General features: G+C 44.8%; 1 protein-coding gene across 1 annotated transcript in view; it reads right to left on the minus strand.

The window, feature by feature from the left end:
* Nucleotides 1-19,446, minus strand: part of SPNS3 (SPNS lysolipid transporter 3, sphingosine-1-phosphate (putative)) — a 64,861-nt gene that overhangs the window by 25,551 nt on the left and 19,864 nt on the right. The window contains exon 8 of the mRNA XM_020964804.2: nucleotides 17,946-18,135. Coding sequence (XP_020820463.1) covers nucleotides 17,946-18,135 — 190 coding nt within the window. The remainder of the gene's footprint in view (nucleotides 1-17,945; nucleotides 18,136-19,446) is intronic.

The following is a 19,446-nucleotide window of genomic DNA, read 5'->3' on the forward strand; positions in this document are numbered from 1 at the left end:
TCCTGGAACGTAGAGGAAGGCAAGGGATGTTGGCACCAGACTTGAGGAATGCTAGAATGCGAGGCAAAGGGCTTTGTGTTTATCTGGTCAGCCGCAGGGCATAGTTTAAGGTTTCTAAGGACAGAAAGTGATATGAGCAAAATGTCTTATGAACATTACTCAGGGCAAGCGTGTGAAGGGAGGCTGGGAAAGAGGGGAGGTTGCAGGTAGGAGACCGGTTAGAAGGCACCTACAATAATCCAGGTGGGAGATGATAACAGCCCAAATAGAGGTGGCTAACTGCAGGCTTGGGCAGAGGATGAGGCAGAGGGAAGAACCAGTGGGCCCAGGATGGTCTTCCATGCAGATTCGCTGACATCTCTGAAGTTAAACTGAAAGGAGGGGTCTCAATCTAGGGGTGCACTTGGAACAGGCAACATGGATGGTCTAGTGTTCTGAAAGAGGGAGCTTTCTCCATTTGTCGTTCAAATGAACCATCTTGGAATGAATGGCCTGCTGCCCTCCCTAAGATGGAGCCTGAGCCAAGCCCAGGGAGGTTGGGAAGTGGGGAACCCCGGCACAGTGTTCCCTCACTCATGTGTCTCCAGTAGACCCCCTCTGGCTTGGGCATTTCAACCCCAGTGAAGGCTGAGAGGCAGGTGGGTTTAGGTAGCTGTTCAGTGCCCTCTAAAATTCACAGTGGGTGGACATGTTTTTCATGACTTCATATTACTAATGGGCATCATGTTTCTTGCCTTCTCAATGGGTGGGGGAAGGGTGGGGGGAAGGAGAGAATTTGTAGCTAAACATAAACATTTAAAAATTGTTTTAAATAAAGGCATCCCTATGGCACACAAACTAAATAAACAGAATTTACAAGGGGCAGACAGCCACCTTCTCTGCCTCAACTGCACTTTAAGCTTAGAAAGGAAACAGCAGAAAGTATGACTGACCCACAAGCAAATGCCTCAGTGCTAAGCCAATGCCCATTCACACCTGCAGCCTCCCCTCCACAGCCAGGGTCCTCCTCTCTGTGACCTGGCCCTGCCCTGGTTGTCATGGAAACCATAAACTCTGCTTGCCTGCTCTGACTCAGCCACACCACTGACCACCCACTTTGATCCAGGCTGGGTCAGGGGCACTTGCTTTTGGCCATGTGGTCCCTGAGCCAGAGCAGACACAGGCTCAGGAGCTTCTGAACATACACATGGCCTCCTCACCCTTGGACTGTGAAGGGCCAATGTATTCAGCCAATGAGCCTAGTAGGAGGTAGAGGAGAAATAATAACAGATACCATTTATTAAGCACCTACTGTATGCCAGCCCTAGGCTAAGCACTTTACAAACGTCATCTCATTTGATCCTCACAACAGCCTTGAGAGGTAAATGCTGTACTTATCCCCATTTTACAGATGAAGAAACCGAGGCAAACAGGGTGAAGTGACTTGCCCAGGGTCACACAGCTAGTCAGTGTCTGGGGCTGGCTTTGAATTCAAGTGTTCCTGACTTCAGGCCCTATCCACTGTGCATCAGGCTCTGTCCCTATTCTTCCTCTCTGCTGATTGCCACATGGGAAAAATAAAATAAAAACCTCTTCTAGCCCTAAAATCTGCTGCAGAAAACCAGGCCCATTTTCCTGGCACTGTGGGGACTGAGGGAGAGATTGGGCAAGGAAAAATGAGGCAAATGACAAGGCAGCCCCAGCCCTCCTCCAATGGCTCATTTCCTCCATCAGCTGGTCACTGCAGCAGGCCCAGGTGCCCACACAGCTCTTGGGAAGTGAGCGAGTGAATGAGGGACAGAGGACGCCGAGCCAGTGCCAGGTCTACCCACCAGCTCCTCATTGAAGAAGCAGGCACCAAGTGAGTCAAGGGCACAGCTTGACTCTGATGCCAGCCTCCAGCCCAGGACGGGGTGGGTTTGGCTCACAGATCATGGGAATTATCCTTCCCCTCCTGGAGCACAATTCTCCGGCACATCACAGATTTACCATCTCCTCCTGCATAACCCTGTGATGTGGGGAACTCAGTCCCATTTACAGAGAGGAAAACTGAGGCTCTAGAGAGGAAGTGGACTAGAATCTTGGAATTAGAAGGAAGTATTATCTCTAGTCTGCATTCGTCCAGCAAGTAGACAAGGCTCAGAGGAGGGGAATAGCTTTCCCCAGGCCATACCTGGCCTGGGATTCAGAACCATGGGCCGTCCTAATGCTCAAGCCAGGCTCTTTCTGCTAGAACCAGCAGCCTCCCAGGGTCCCCAGCATCCCATGGCCCCACCCCTGGGGCACCTGGGCCTGCCCACTAGCCGCATCTCCTGAGGAGCCTGACCTCCACCCTGAGCAGAGGCCCTGAGGAGAAGGGGCTCCCCCAAGCAGGGGCTGGAGGGGAAAGGTGGACAGAGAGCTGATGTGCTTCCTTCCTCACAGAAGATAAGAAGCAAAGGAGAGTGACAGCTGAGACAGCCCGAGGGGTGGGCAGGGCACTGTCCAGAGTGCTGATGCAGCAGTGGGCACATGGATCCCCTCTGGCCACCTTGCTGCCTAAGCAAAGGGGACTGACACTTATCTGTCTAGAGGCAGCAGTCCCAGGGGTGGGCAGGGCACTGTCCAGAGTGCTGACGCAGCAGTGGGCACATGGATCCCTCTGGCCACCTCACTGCCCCACTCGGTCACTCACTAACCCCTGTTGACTTTCACCTCCTTCTCTGGGCTTCAGTTTCCTCAGCTGTAAAGTGAGGTGGACTTGGTCTATGTACCCTCTAAAATTCCTAGTCCTGAATCTCTGCTCTGATGACTCCCCAGACAGTTCTGGCTCCTCTCCTTGCTGCCTCCACCCACATTCTGGGGCTGTCCTGCCTTGGTCAATATGGCAGCCCCATCTAAACAGGCAGAGGCACCAGAGAACATCCCCTACCACACTCCAGGTGTTCTATACATAGAGCTTACAGGCTGACAAAAAACAAAAACTGCCCAGATTCCAAGGGGAACATTTAAATATGAAAGGCCAACAGGTACACAGGAAGGGGGAGTTCTTTTGGGGTGTCACTTACATAATGCTCTGCTCTCCAACTCCCTCACTTTCAGCATTGTCTTGGGGAGGTGGCTCTGAGAAAATGATGCTGGGCCCCTTTGTAGCCCCTGGCACTGCTGCCCCTGCACCAGGATCAGCAATCCATGTCCTCTGTGGGCCATGAGCATTTAGACAGGAGACAATGATCCCTTAACACCAGCTTGGCTTCTCCAGGACAGGGCAGGACACTGAAACTCACTTCAGACAGAATTCCTAGATTGGTACGTTGGGGGTGCCAGAAATCTAAGATACTTGGATGTCAGCAAAGAATTTGGCTGTCTTGGTTGCTTTCCTTGTGGTCAAGATGGAGACATGTAGGCTGGATCAGAGGTGGCAGACACAAGGGCAACTCTCTGGGCTGCCAGAACCAGATTAAAATGTAGTTGGGGAATACTTAATAAAATAAATAGAAATATGACAGAACATAGAGAATGTTGTCATATGTGGTTTTCTAAGTCAATAAATATGTGGCCACAAGAATCTTTGTGTCAGGGTTGGTAGCCCAATTTCTACTTGAGTCTGACACCACTGGGCTAGCCCATAGTGCTGTTACAGAGATTTGGACCTGGTGGATGACCAGACCCAAGATACAGGCATTAATAAGTTAACATAAATTTGAAGTCTGTCTGCCTTTTGGCCCTGTGGCATTCAACATTTTTCTCTGTGATCTCAATCAGTGAACATTTATTAGGTGCCTACTATAGGCCATGTCTTGTGCTAAGCTGTGGGAATGCAAAAAGAGGTGAAAATGGTCCCTGTCTTCAAGGAGCTTGTGGTCTAATGAGGGAGACAACATGCAAATATGTACCCAAAAAGTTATATATATGGGATAACTAGAAAACCATTAAAGGAAGAAAGAAAGGCACTAGAATGAAGAGGGATTAGGGAAGGCTTTCGGTAGAAAGTGGGTTGGGACTTGAAGGAAGCCAGGGAGGTCAGGAGTTGAACTAGAGGAAGGAGAGTGTTCTGGGCATAGGGGACAGCCAGAGAGAATGCCTGGGGCTGAGATATGGAGGATCTCATCTGCAGAGCAGCCTGGAGGCTGCACTGGTCAAGGAGTAGATGTTGGGGTATAAAGTATAAAAAGACTGGAAAGGTGAGGAGGCAGGGTATGAAGGCCTTTCAATGCCAAGCAAATAAAGTATTTTATGTATTTGATCCTAGAGGCAATAGGGAGCCACTGGAGTTTATTGAGTAGGGGACTGAAATGTTCTAACCTGTGCTTTAGGAAAATCACTTTAGGCTGAAGGGAGGATGAACTGGAGTGGAAGCTTGAGACAGGCAGACCCATTAGCAGCTACTGCAAAGCTCTAGGTGTGAGGAGATGAGGAAAGGTTAGGAGGACAAAAGAGTTTATGGGGAAAGAGAATGAATTCTATTTTGGACATACTGAGTTTCAGATGTCTGCTGGTCATTCAGTCTGAGATGTCTGAAAGGCAGCTGGAAGTGTGAGATTAGAGGCCAGCAGAGAGACTGGGGCAGGAATCATCAGCTTAGGTGGACCAAGATGGTGGAGTGAGAGGAAACATTTTTGCCGAGCATTCCCAGCACATCTCTTTCACAACAACCTAGAAAACCCACCAGTCAGAATTCTGAACAGCAAAAGGCAGAGACATAGAGACAGAGACAGACACACACACACATACAGTACAGAGGGGGAAGAAGAAGGAAGGAGGGAAGGAGAGAGAGAGAGAGAGAGAGAGAGAGAGAGAGAGAGAGAGAGAGAAGAGAGAGAGAGAGAGAGAGAGAGAGAAACACAGAGAAGCAGGCACAGAGAGATGGGGGAGAGAGAGAGAGAGAGAGAGAGAGAGAGAGAGAGAGAGAGAGAGAGAGAAACACAGAGAAGCAGGCACAGAGAGATGGGGGAGAGAGAGAGAGAGAGAGAGAGAGAGAGAGAGAGAGAGAAGAGAGAGAGAGAGAGAGAAAGTCTGCCAAGTCTGAGGTGGGGCTCACCAGGAGTGTGCTGTGGCAGTGGCAGAGAGCATTCCAGCACTCAGAAACAATAAGGGGGAGCTGAGATCAAACATTAGGAAGTACCAGGGCCAAAAGAGAACCCAGGAAACCCTGAACTAGCAGTGGGAGCAGAAACAAATGCCATCTGGCAGCTTGGTCATCCTTTGCCCAGGTTGCAGACACAGGATGGATAGAGGTGGTCGTGAGGAAGCACAGGGCCCATCTAAACACAAACACAGAGCAAGTCCCAGAAATTTAGCTGTGCAACTCTGAGACAGGAGCAGAGAGGCACCTCAGTGCTAACCTTTGGCCCACATAGGCCTGCAGTGGAATGACCAGAGCAGGAGGCCAAGACCAAAGGAGCCAACAGTTCAGGCAGTCAGAGCCTGCAGAACCTCCTAGGGGCTAACAGTGGCTGAGTGCAACTCTCCACAAGCCGATGGACCCAGCTTGCAGAGCTCAGATCAGGAGTTCAGTGAACAGCTCCCTCCCCAGGTCACATTCCTTTGCAAGCTTAGAAAGCTTGCAGACCTCCAGATGGAGCTGTGAAAACATCAGAAGGACACATAGGGAGGGAAGCTCAGACCAATGTTTCCCTATGCCCCCACCAAAGTTAATTGAGCTCAGCACTAAAGTCCAGAGCCAAGAAGTAGTCTGGAAGAATAAGCAAACACAAAACTAACCTGGCCATAAAGAGCTTCTATGGCGACATACTTCTATGGTAAGCTCAAGATACAAACACAGAAGAAGAAAATAACTCAAGAATATCTAAAAACAAACTCTCAAAGAAAACTTGCCTGCACATGAGCCCAGAAAGAATTCCTAGAAGAGTTAAAGAAAAAATTAAAGAAGGAGCTAAAATGATTCAAAAAAACGAACACGAACTATGAAAGAAACCTGTTAACAGCTTGGTAAAAAGAAGTACAAAACTCACTGAAGAAAATAAGTCCTTGAAAATTACAGCTGGCCAAAATTAGGATGTGGAGCTATTGTCTCCATGAAACATCAAGAAATGATCAAAAAAATCCAAAAACTGAAAGAAAAAAAACTAGAAGAAAATGTGAAAGATCTCATAGGAAAAACAACTAACCTGGAAAATATCTCAAGAAAAGATCATTTAAGAACCTCTGGATTACTTGGAATACATGAACAAAAATAGAGCCTCGATGTCACATTTCAAGAAATTATAGAGAAAACTGCCCAAATATCTTAGAACCAGAAGGCAAAGTAAGAATTGAAAAAATACACTGGTTACTTCAGGAAAGGAACCCCAAAGTGAAAACTTCCAAGAATATGACGGCCAACATTCAGAACTCCCAGGTCAAGGAACAAATGCTGCAAGTGGCCAAAAAGAAAGAATTCAGGATCACAAAAGATTTAGCGGCTGCCATGATACAGGAAGCTGAATAGAAAACTTGACATTCAAACACAAGATTCAAGAGAAGCCTAAAAAAGTGAGCAAAGTGAACATTCTCAAGAGACTAAATAAGGCTAAACTGTTTACATCCTTATATGAGGAGATGACGCATACGGCCCCTCAGAACTTTGTTATTTCCAGCAGTCTAAGAGAAAACCTAATTAGACAGAGAGCCTGGGTGTGGCCCTATTATGTTTGGATGACCTCAAAACAAGAATGTGAGTGTGGGGAAGAGGAACACACTGGGAGAGGAGAAAAGGGAGAGAAATAGTGCAGGAAACTATTGCATCAATGTGGTTTGCAAGAGTTTATCTAGTAGATTAAGGGATAGTTAGCATGTGGTATGTCCAAATTAGGATCCAAAAAGATCTTGCTGGTAGGCTCCCAAGAATGTGTCTTTCTACATTCTCTGCATGAATGTGGAACAGTCCACAACCCAACGTTGAATTGGGTCGATATGTTGGCTTATGCTACTGCATTGTTTTTCTTGTCTTTTGCATGAGTTGACTTTCTGTGGAGGAGAGGGGGAAGGATGTTTTAGGAAATGAAGGTGAATTGTAAATGAAAGATATCCATAGAAGTTTAATCAATCTTAGCAGGCTAGAAAATTGGGCAGAATCAGATGACATTTTGTATGCATAAATGTCAAGTGTTTTATTCAGCCTCAAACAATCAACTTCACAGATAAAACCTGGAAGACGTCTGGCTACATGACAGTTCCTGTGAAAATGAGAGACATGGGAATTTGAGTGGCCCCAAGCTCAATGTGCCACATGGCATGGTAGCATCATAAGACTTCAGAGATGGAAGGGGCCTTAGCAGATGTTGGGTCCAACCTGATCCTACATGATGTCCATTGCAACATCCCCAAAGGACATATTGCAGTCTGGCAAACTAATGCTTTAGAAAGGCATTGTGACACAAGTCTGCTCTTCTTCCTCTTTTTCTTCCTCTTTTTTCTCTTCCTCTTCTTTCTCCTCTTCTTCCTCTTCCTCTTTTTCCTTTTTCCCCTTCTTTTTCTTCTTCCTTTTCCACTACCTCTTTCTCCTCCTCTTCTTCTCTCTCTCTCTCTGTCTCTTTCTCTGCCTCTCTTCTCTCTGTCTCTCTCTTCGTGTCTCTGCTTACTTGTCTGTCACTTTCAAGTCTCCAGCAGTGTTCTGCCCTCTCCCAACCCCACACTCACACAGATAAACCTGCTTACAACAGATAACTGACCCAGTTTCACTGAGAAGACTGAGGCCAGAAGCCAAGATGGCAGAATAAGAAGTAACTCACTCTCACCCTCCCTCATTGACCTCTGAAAGCCCAGAAAATATCAATGTAGGAAAAACCTTGAGCCAGCAAAAAGACAAGGAACAGCAGTCTTGTACCCCAGGAAGCTTGGGGGATTAACAGAAAAGGCCTTTCTCACTCTGGAAGAGGGGGAGCAGCACAGGATTGGAGGCGTCCCAGCAAGCCAGCAGCAAGCCCCGTGTCAGCATACCAGGGAAGATCCTGAGACCCAGGTTGGTGGAACAAGCAAGTGCCAACAGCAGAACCCCTGAGAGCCTCAATACAGGAAGGGGAACTGGTAGACACCAGCTTGGAAAACGACCACGGGTGATGGTGTTCTCCCGCAGCAAAATCACCCAGTGCTTCAACACTACCCTAGGGAGCACAACTCCAGAAGGAAAGCTCCAGGCTAACAAAAATCCACCAGCAGTTAAACATCCCTGTGCAAGTCTCAGGTGACTAGGAGCCAAACATTCAAGTGCAAGGCTCTGGTGAGCAGGAAAAGAAGCTTGGGTAAGCTGCTCCAGCAGCAGAACTCAACAGTCTAGTTGGTTGGTTGGTGGGTTTTTTGTAAAAAGTCAGAAAATAGGCAAACACCATGAACAAAATGCAGAAATGGAAAATGGCCATAGATTCCTATTTTGGGGAAAGGGAAGATCAAGGCACAAATTCAGAAGAGAACAACATTGTTAATATACCCACATATGAAACCTCAAACCCAACAAGCCTTCTTGGAAGAGCTCAAGAAGGATTTTAAAAGTCAAATAAGACAAGAAAAATTGGGAAAAGAAATGAGAAGTATGCAAGAGAGAGTCAATAGCTTGGAAAAGGAAGGACAAAAATTAATTCTAGAAAACAAGTCCTTAATAAGTAGAATTGGCCAAATGGAAAAGGAGGCACAAAAACTCACTGAAAAGAACTCTTTAAAAAGTAAAATAGGCCAAATGGAAAAATCTAATAGAAGAAAACAACTCCTTAAAAATTAGAATGGGGCAAGTGGAAGCTAATGACTCTATGAGAGAGCAAGAATCAGTCAAACAGAAACAAAAGAATGAAAAAATACAAGAAAACAGAAAACATCTCATTGGTAAAACAACTGACCTGGAAAACAGATCCAGGAGAGACAATTTAAAAATTATTGGTCTACCTGAAAACCATGATGAAAAAAAGAGCCTGGACAACATCCTTCAGGAAATCATCAAAGAAAACTGCCCTGAAGTCCTAGGACCAAAGAGTAAATTAGTCATTAAAAGAATCCACCAATCACCTCTTGAAAGAGATCCCAAGTTGAAAATGCCAAGGAATATAGTAGCTAAATTCCAAAACTACCAGATCAAAGAGAAAATACTGCAAGCCCCCAGAAAGAAATAATTTAAATATCATGGAACCACAGTCAGGATTATGCAGGACCTTGCATCTTCTACACTAAAAGATCAGAGGGCATAGAATACAATACGTCATAAGGCAAAGGAGCTTGGATTACAACCAAGGATCAACTACCCAACAAAACTGAGCATAATCTTTCAGGGGAAAAGATGGATATTCAACAAAATAGGGGACTTTCAAATCTTCCTGATGAAAAGACCAGAGCTCAACAGAAAATTTGACTTTCAAATACAAGACTCAAGAGAAGGATAAAAAGGTAAACAGGAAAGAAAAAAAAACATTATTAATAAGGGCAAACTGTCTCCATCCCTACAAGGGAACACGACACTTGTAAGTCTTAAGAACTGTAATGTCATTATGACATTTCAAAGGGGGTATACTTAGACAGAGCGTGTAGATTTAAGTTTACTTTGATGTGATGGTAAAAAAAAAATTTAATTAAGTGGTGAAAAGGAATTGTACCAGGAGAAGAAAAGAGGAGGATGCAGACAAGGAAAATTATATCACATGAAAAGGCACAAAAACCAAATACAGTAGAGGGAAAGAAGAGAGGGGGGTGAGCATTATTTGAACCTTACTCTCTTCAGATTTGGTTCAAAGGGGGAATAACATAATCAGTTATGTATAGAAGTCTAACTTGCCCTATAGGAAGTAGAAAGGGGAAAGGGGAAAAAAAGAGAGGGGGCTAATAAAAGGGAGGGCAGACCGAGGGAGGCATGGTGGAAGGCAAAACTCTACTGAGGAGGGAAAGGGAAAAAGGAGAGAAAAAAGCATAAACAAGGAGTGAGGGATAGGATGGAGAGGAAGACACAAATAGTAAGCATAACTGTGAATGTGAATGGGATGAACTGTCCCATAAAATGGAAACAGATAGCAGAGTGGATTAATAACCATAAACCTACAATATGTTGTCTATAGGAAACACATTTGATGCAGAGGGATAGACACAGAGTAAAGGTAAAAGGCTGGAGCAGAATATATTATGCTTTAGCTGAAGTAAAAAAAAAAAGTAGAGGTTGTAATCTTGATCTCAGACAAAGCAAAAGCAAAAATAGATCTAATTAAAAGAGATAAGGAAGGAAACTATATCCTGCTAAAAGGTACCATAGATAATGAAGTAATATGATTACTAAATACATATGCACAAGTGGTATAGCAGCATAATTCTTAAAGGATAAGCTGAGAGAGATACAGGAAGAAATAGACAGCAAAACTATACTAGTGGGAGACCTCAACCTCTCCCTCTCTGAACTAGACAAATCTAACCACAAAATAAATAAGAAAGAAATTAAGGAGATCAATAGAATCTTAGAAAAGTTAAATATAGTTGATCTCTGGAGAATACTGAATGGGGACAGAAAGGAATATACCTTTTTCTCAGTGGGATATGGTACCTACACAAAAATTGACCATGTACTAGAGCATAAAAACATCACAATCCAGTGCAGAAAGGCAGAAATATTAAACTCATCCTTTTCAGATCATGATGCAATAAAAATTACATGTAATAGAGGGCCATGGAAAGATAGACTAAAAATTAATTGGAAACTAAGTAATCTAATCCTAAAGCATGAGTGGGTCAAACAACAAATCATAGAAACAATCTATAACTTCATGTAAGAGAATGACAATAATGAGACAACATACCAAAACTTATGGGATGCAGCAAAAGTGGTCCTTAGTTTTATATCTCTAAATGTTTATATGAATAATATGGAGAAAGAAGAGATCAATAAATTAGGCATATAACTAAAAAAGCTAGAAAAAAAACAAATTGAAAATGTCCAATTAATTATAAAATTAGAAATTCTGAAAACCAAAGGAGAGATTAATAAAATTGAAATTAAGAAAATCATTGAACTAATAGATAAAACTAAGAGCTGGTTTTATGAAAAAAAATAAAAGAGATAAACCTTTGGTTAATACGATTTAAAAAAAGAAGTAAGAAAAACAAATTATCCGCATCAAAAATCAAAAGGGTGAATTCACCACCAATGAAGAGGAAATCAAAACAATAATTAGCAGCTATTTCACCCAACTGTATGCCAATAAATTTGACAATCTTAATGAAATGAATGAATATTTACAAAAATATAAATTGCCTAGATTAACAGAAGAGGAAATAAAATACATAAACAACCTCATTTCAGAAAAAGAAATTGAACAAGCCATCAATGAACTCCCTAAGAAAATATCTCTAGGGCCAGATGGATTTACAAGAGAATTCTATCAAACATCTAAAGAACATATAATTCAAATACTATATAAACTATTTGGGAAAATAGGTGAAGAAGGATCCTACCAAATTCTTTTTATGATACAAATATGGTGCTGGTACCTAAACAAGAAAAGCCAAAACAGAGAAAGAAAATTATAGATCAATTTCCCTAATGAATATAGATGCAAAATTTTAAATAAAATATTATTAAAGAGATTACAACAACTTATCTCAAGGATAATACACTATGACCAGGTAGGATTTATACCAGGAATGCAATATTAGGAAAACTATCAGCATAGTTGACCATATCAACAACAAAACTAGCAGAAATCATATGAATATCTCAATAGATGCAGAAAAGGCATTTGAGAAAATACAACACCCATTAGTATTAAAAAAAAAAAACATTAGAGAGCATAGGAATAAATGTAGTATTCTTTAAAATGATAGATAGCATATATCAAAAACCATCAGTAAGCATTATATGCAATGGGGATAAACTAGAAGCATTTCCAATCAGGGGAACAAAGATGTCCATTATCACCACTGTTATTCAATAATGTGCTAGAAATGTTAGCTGTCGCAATTAAAGAAGAAAAAGAAATTGAAGAAATTAGAATAGGCGAAGAAGAAACAAAGCTATCACTCTTTGCAGATGATATGAGAGTATATCTGGAGAATCCTAGAAAATCAAGTAAAAAATTACTTGAAATAATAAGCAAATTTAGCAAAGTTGTAGGATATAAAATAAACCCACACAAATCATCAGCATTTCTATATATTACTAACAAAGTCCAGCAACAAGAGACAGAAAGAGAAATTCCATTTAAAATTACTGTAGACACTATAAAAAATTTGGGAGTCTACTTGCCAAAACAAAACTAGGAACTGCATGAAGTCAACTACAAAACACTTTTCACACAAATAACAGCAGATCTGGGTCAATTTGGTGACGCAGTGGATAGAGCACTGGCCCTGGATTCAGGAGGATCTGAGCTCAAATCCAACCTCAAAAATATAACACTTACTAGCTGTATGACTCTGGGCAAGTCACCTAACCCCATTGCCTAGTCAAAAAAAAAATTTTTTTAAATAACATCAGATCTAAATAATTGGAAAAATATCAGTTGCTCATGGGTAGGCCAAGCTAATATAATAAAAATGACAATTCTACCTAAATTAATTTACTTACTTAGTGCCATATCAATCAAACTACCAAATATATTTTATAGAATTAGAAAAAAACAATAACAAAATTCATCTGGTAGAACAAAAGGTCCAGAATATCAAGGGAACTAATGAAAAAAAAAATGCAAGGGAAGGTGGCGTAACTGTACCTGATCTTAAATTGTATTGTAAAGTAGCAATCATCAAAACTATTTGGTACTGGCTAAGAAATAGAATGGTGGATCAATGGAATAGATTAGTTACACAAGACACAACAGTCAATCATTATACGAATCTACTATTTGATAAATCCAAAGACTCCTGCTTCTGGGACAAGAAATCACTATTTAGTAAAAACTACTGGGAAAACTGGGAAAACGTATGGCAGAAACTGGGCATAAACCGACATCTTACACCCTATACCAAGATAAAGTCAAAATGGATACACAAATTAGATATAAAGACTGATACTATAAGCAAACTAGAAGAGCAAGGAATAGTTTATCTTTCAGAGAAGGAAAGAATTTGTGACCAAACAAGAGAGAGAACATTATGAAATGCAAAATGAGTGACTTTGATTACATTAAATTGAAAAGTTTTTGCACAAATAAAGCCAATGCATCCAAGATTAGGAGGGAAGAAGAAAACTGGGAAAGAATTTTTACAACCAGTGTCTCTGATAAAGGCCTCATTTCTAAAATATATACAGAACTAAGTCAAATTTATAAGAATACAAGTCATTCCCCAATTGGTAAATGGTCAAAAGATATGAGCGGGCAGTTTTCAGATGAAGAAATTAAAGCTATCTACAGTCATATGAAAAAATGTCATAAATCACTATTGATTAGAGAAATGCAAATCAAAATGACTCTGAGGTACCTCATGACACCTTTCAGATTGGCTAACATGAGAAAACAGGACAATGATAAATGTTGGAGAAGATGTGGGGAAATTGGAACACTAATGCATTATTGGAAGAGTTGTGAAATGATCAGCCATTTTGGGTTATGCACAAAGGGCTATAAAATTGTGTATACCCTTTGACTCAGCAATACCACTTCTAGGTCTGTATCCCAAAGATATCATAAAAATGGGGAAAGGACCCACACGTACAAAAATATTTATAGCAGCTCTTTTTGTGGTGGCAAAGAATTGGAAATGATGGGGATGCCCATTAATTATGGAATGGTTGAACAAGTTGTGGTATATGAATGTAATGCAATACTATTGTGCTATAAGAAATGATGAGCAGGCGGACTTCAGAAAAACCTGGAAAGACTTAGATGAACTGATGCTGAATGAAGTGAGCAGAACCAGGAGAACATCGTACAAAGCAACAGCAACATTGTGGGATGACTGACCTTGATAGACTTGGATCTTCACAGCAACGCAAGAATCTGAGACAACTACAAAAGATTCATAATAGAAATTGCTCTCCACATCCAAATAAAAAACCATGGACTCTGAATGCAGATGAAAGTAGACTATTCGCTCTTTTTTTTCTTCTGTTTTGCTTTGTGTCCTTTTTCTTGTGGTTCCTTCTAGTGGTTCTAATTCTTCCTTACAGCATGACTAATGTGAAAATATGTTTAACAGGAATGTATATGTACAGCCTATGTCAGATTGTGCACCATCTTGGGAAGGAAGGAGGGGAGGGAGGGGAAGAAAAATTTAAAACTCAAAAGCTTATGGAAATGATTGTTGATAAATCAAAATCAATTAATTAATTAATTAATTTAAAAAAAAGAACTCTGGAGTCTGAATGCAGATGGAAGCAGACTATTTGCTCTCCTTTTCCTTTGTTGTTTTGTTTTATTCCTTCTTTCTCGTGGTTCCTCCCTACTAGTTCTAATTCTTCTTTACATTATGACTAATGGGGAAATATGCTTAACATGAATATGTAAGTAGAGCCTACATTAGACTGCATGCCGTCTAGGGGTTGGGGGCAGGGGAGTGGGAGGGGGAGAAAATTTAAAACCTAAAATCTAATGGAAGTGAATGTAGAAAACTGAAAAATAAATTGAATTTTAAAAATAAATAAATAAAACAAAAAAGAGAAGACCAAGACCATTGTCTTTCCTCAATCCCTTAGACCTCAGCATTATCCCTATGTTCTCCTCCATCTTTCTTGTTTCAGAGGAAGGAAGACCTTGATTCCGTCCTCTCCCACCTCTTCCCAGGCCTTGCTCCATCCACCTGCACCTTGGGCCCTTCTTTCCACCGACTCCTGAGATGTTCTAGACCCCTCTATCCATCCAGCTCCTATTCCAGCACTCTCCTCCCCTTCACTGCCAAACTCTAGAATCTTTCCTTTAACCTCACCGTCTCTCCCTGTCCCCTGAAAGTAGCATCTTCTTGGCTGTGCTCTCATCCTCCTCCCTGCCTAGAATCAAAACAGGGAAGAAGCTCTCAGACAGCACTCATAGTCCTGGCTCTCCCTGAGTCCTGGTCTCTCTCTCTCTCTCTCTCTCTCTCTCTCTCTCTCTCTCTCTCTCTGTGTATGTGTGTGTGTGTGTCTGCCTGTTTCTCTCTGTCTCTGTGTCTCTCTGTCTGACTTTGTGTGCCTCTGTCATGTTTCTCTGTCTCTGTCTCTGTCTCTCTTTCCCTCTCCCTCTGTCTCCTCTGTCTCTCCCTCTCTCATCTCTGTGTCACCATCTGTCTATCTCTCCCCTACCTCACCTTCTCCTACAGGACAAAGCACCAGAGAATATCTTGGTTCCTCAACTTTTCTGTGGCAAAAACAAGGAGAAAGTCAGAAATGAGGGGAGTGGTTGACAGCAGTTTCTTGTTTTTACTGCTAGGAATAGTGAAGTCTGTGTGACCTGCCCAAATCAGCAAAAAGGACCCCAAAGAAGTAGCTCCTGGAGGCCCTCCCTGGGGAACAGCTCTGCTCATCACAGAATGGCAGGGAATCTTATGCAAGGTCCTCCAGCATGACCCATAGCAGAACAAGGATGCCCCTTCTGTGTGTGTGTATGTGCCCAGTGGCCTTGCCTGGAGGCTCTCATGGACAGAAGCACGCTGCCCACTAAGTCAGCCCCTCCCACTCTGGGGCAGCTCTTATCATGATGGAAGTACCCTTTTGGGAGGCCTGCAGGGGCCTTCCCCCGTCTGTCCCTATCCCTACTGAAAGACAAAGTCACCTGGAAGAGGAGGCTAAGGCCCCAGACCTGAGACCCGAGTCCAGGTCTGAGGCCCCTCTGAGGTCTCAATCAAGGCTGGCAGAGGAGAGAGCAGCATGGGTCTCCTGGGGGAAGGCAGCTCCGCTCTAGGAGAGGAGGGAGGAGGGCTTTATATATAGAAGAGGAAGGGTGGTCTTCACTATAAAATGTTAATTGCTGTAATTACTGCCTCACAGCATCCTCTGGTCCATGCTCATTTTGTCACAGACAGAAGAGGTGAGTTCCCCAGCACCAAGGTCAGCAGCCCCAAACCAGCTGCAGGAAGGAAGGCCTGAAGACCAGGAGCAAAGGGAGCAAGCAATGGAAGCTGGGCAGAGTCAGGCTCAGTGCCAGGAAGGACTCGCTGAAGATCGGAGCTGGAAGGGAGCAGAATGGGCAGCCCCAGGAGGTAGTGAGCTCCCCGTCCTGGCAGGTCTTCAGGAAGAGGCTGGACGAGACCACGATGGGATGGACATAGTAAGGATCCTTGCTCACATCCAGGCTGGTTTCCCAGCTCTGAGACTGTGTGGGTCTCGGGGGTCTATGGTCCTGGGATGCTCATCAAGTGCTCTGTCTCAGTAAATGGACAGAGAAGCTTTGCTGGCATCATTAGAGAACCATTCTCCCCAGGAACATCCTCTTCTGAACCTCCTTCACACAAGAGGAGGAGGCTGGAATCACTCTCCAAGGTGCCTTCCGGCTGAAATCCTGCAAGCCAATGACTCTGGGGCCCATGCCAGTGTCTCCCCCTCAGGAAATGCCACCTAAGTCCTTCTTACCGTAGCTTCTGCCCTCTCCTTGTTTGGCCCATAGAGGCTGGGGCCCCCATGCAACCGTGATGGTCCTCTTGGGCACTGGATGGAAAAACCCTGAGCTTTTGGCCATGACGTCCAGCCCCAGCAGTCCTGTGGAAGACCTAGGTCTCTCCAGGCATTTGGGACCATTTCCAGCTCTCTCCCTCATCTGCCCACCATCTCTCATCAGGACCACCCTCAGGTGAAGCTTCTCTTGCAGACATCCAGGCTGGCCAAGAACACACTGAAGAAGATGGAGGAGCTGGGCTCTAGGCAGCTGCCAGGCTCAAGGTGAGTCATCTGAGTCCCCAGAACACAGCCCAAGAAACAGACCCATGGTGAGGCAGGAGCTGAGCCATCAAGGTCACAGAGCCAGGGATGGGAGGGTGCCCTCTGTGCCATGGCTAGTATGTGTCCCCAGAGTTTCTGGCATTAACGGTGAAGCTGTGCCAACCCCCACCCCAATCAATAATGTGCTGCTCAAAGAGCCAGGAGGCCCTGGTACCCAGGCCAATGAGCCACATAGCCCAGACCCCCACCATTAGAGAGAAGCCTTTGAGAGCTCTGCCTAACTTTGGCGAGGTTCATGCCTATGAACTCTTGTGCCCAAGCTCTGGGCCCTTCTGAGAGCTGGAAACCACCCAGGAGCACAGCCAACATTGGGGGCAGGGTGCCAGAGACCACACCCAACGAGAAGCCATCGAAGGAGGTGGGGATGATGAGAAGATGTGGGGGCCCTGAGAGACATCTTCAAGTTCTGAAGGACTGCCCCAGGGAAGCAGAATCATCTGGTTCCATCTGGCACCTGAGGTTGAACCAGGACCAAAGTCCTGCAGTCTGATTTAAGCTTCAGACCACCATGAGGATGGAAGGAGGCAGAATGTCCCATACATACACACAGTAGAAGCTTTCACACCCAGACTGGGTGACTCCCCCAACTGGAAGCCTTTGCATCAAACTTGAGTGACCCCCCCAGAAGCCTTCACACCAAGCCTAGGTGACCCCCACACACACTGGAAGCCTTCACACCAAGCCTGGGTGACCCTTTCAGGAGGTATGGGACTCCTTCCCGCAGTTCCCCTCAGGTCCCGGCCCATCTGGGCAGTGGCTTTCTGTGCTGTAGGCATGCCTGCCAGCGCCTCCTTCAAGGTGCCAAGGGCAGCTCATCCCACCCAAAGCCCTTGGCAGACCACAAGGAGCTAACCCTAACCTTCTTCCTAATCCAGGATGTGTTAATTAAATGCCAGGTTCCCAAGCAGGAGGGGGCTATGAGATGCTGGAGGGAGGGACAGGAAAGAACCTAAAGGAGAAGGCGGGACAGCAGGGACGTGGGATCGTGCCTCAGACTAAGGTGAGAATGTGGCCATACCTCAGTTTCCTCATCTGTAACCCGGGGAGAATTTCCCCCTCCTGAGATGCACAAAGATGGTGTGGGAATGAATGAACTCGCAGATAGAAGTGCAGCTCTGAGCACATTCGTCCCCTTGAGCCCCGGCCCCAGCCCTGGTTGCTCCCAGCCCCCACTTACATAAGCAGCCAGGATGGTCCTCTGGGCCAGGATGATGGCCAGGTAGAGGCAGGGGGCAGAGGCCAGCATGCTGCCAGCACAGACCAGTGGCTCAGCCTTTGGGGTGAGCTTCTTGTATCTTCTTGCCATCTCTGCACCTATGAGGACCCCGACGATCCCTGTCACGACGGTCAGTGCCCCAAAAATCAGGCTGACGGAAGAAGCACAGGAGGCTTTGTTAGCTGGAGGAATCAGGACAGTGGCCCATCCAGGCAGGCGTGAGGGGGTGGTCACACTGGCAGCAACCTCCGAAAGGGACGCTGAACCATGCCAGCAGCCCTGCTTTCTGTGGCAAGAGTGGGAAGAGGCTATGCTTGGGAGCCTGGGGAAACTAGTGATCAGTTCCATCTCTGGCACTTCCTATGTGATCCCGAGCAAGTCACTTCTCAGAAACTCAGTTTTCCCATCTATAGAATGGGAATCACATTTACACACCACCAGCCTCAGAGGGCCATTGGGAGAAAAGCCAGTAGAAATGTGAGGCAGCATTGTCATACTTGCCCCCACCCTCCCTCTCTTATCACACCCCCAAGCCAGGGTTCTGGCCACTGTTCTGGGAGAGCCCTGGGGAGTGAAGAAGACAAAAGCCCTAGGAGCTCTCTGGGCCAGCAGCCACAGAGCCACCCCATGGCAGACAGCCTGAGTTTCTCCCACTTGGATGACAAATCCTTTTTCAGCTTTAGACTCTAACCACATCCCTCCCCTCAATAGGCAAATATACTTTGGGACAACTAGACAGGCAAGCCCCTCCCCACTATGGCCGTAGTGTCCAAACCACTCATGACTATACCGGGGAGCAGTGTGAGGGCCTCTGTCCCTGCCATGTCATGGTTGTGGTCCGTTATTCCTGAAGTTGCATGGGTCCTGTAAGCAAGCCTCTTCTCTTCCCAAGAGGCTGTCTGTGCAGGAAATCTCCTTCTCTCTCCAGAAGGCCAAGTTCTTCCTAGGAAGTGGGGATTTGGAAATGGCATTGTCCATTAACCCCCTCTGAGGCCACATGGACGAGCATCCATTGGACTTTCCTCCAAGACTGTCATATGCTTCTGTAGGGGCTCGTGGTACTCTGCTACTGCCCCTGGGGCAGATATCTCTTGGATTGGCAAAGTCCACTCTCCGCATCTGAGCTACCCCTGACATGACTCCCAAAGCAGGAGCTGCCCAGCACGTCTCCTTTCTCTGCCGGTGGGCCAGATTCTGAGATCGTCTCATTGGGAATCCAAAGTCTTTATTCCTCTACATAGAAGGCTGGGCTCAGAAGCCATGTCTTGGACCTCCCTTTTCAGGACATATGCAAGCACATACTTCCCATGGCCATGAGCTCTTGCTGTAAGGCTAGGTAGTTTTATAGGCTATTTCCAGCTCCCAGGGAGGGACAGGCTACGGACAGAACTGTAAGTGGACTGCAGAAACCATGGTGGAATGTAGACAAGAGATTCCCTTTCCCTGCCTTGTTGTAAGTAAA

Source organism: Phascolarctos cinereus, unplaced genomic scaffold, assembly GCF_003287225.1.
Source record: "Phascolarctos cinereus isolate Bilbo 61053 unplaced genomic scaffold, phaCin_HiC Scaffold_7;HRSCAF=346, whole genome shotgun sequence".
In the NCBI taxonomy this organism is placed as follows: Eukaryota; Metazoa; Chordata; class Mammalia; order Diprotodontia; family Phascolarctidae; genus Phascolarctos; species Phascolarctos cinereus.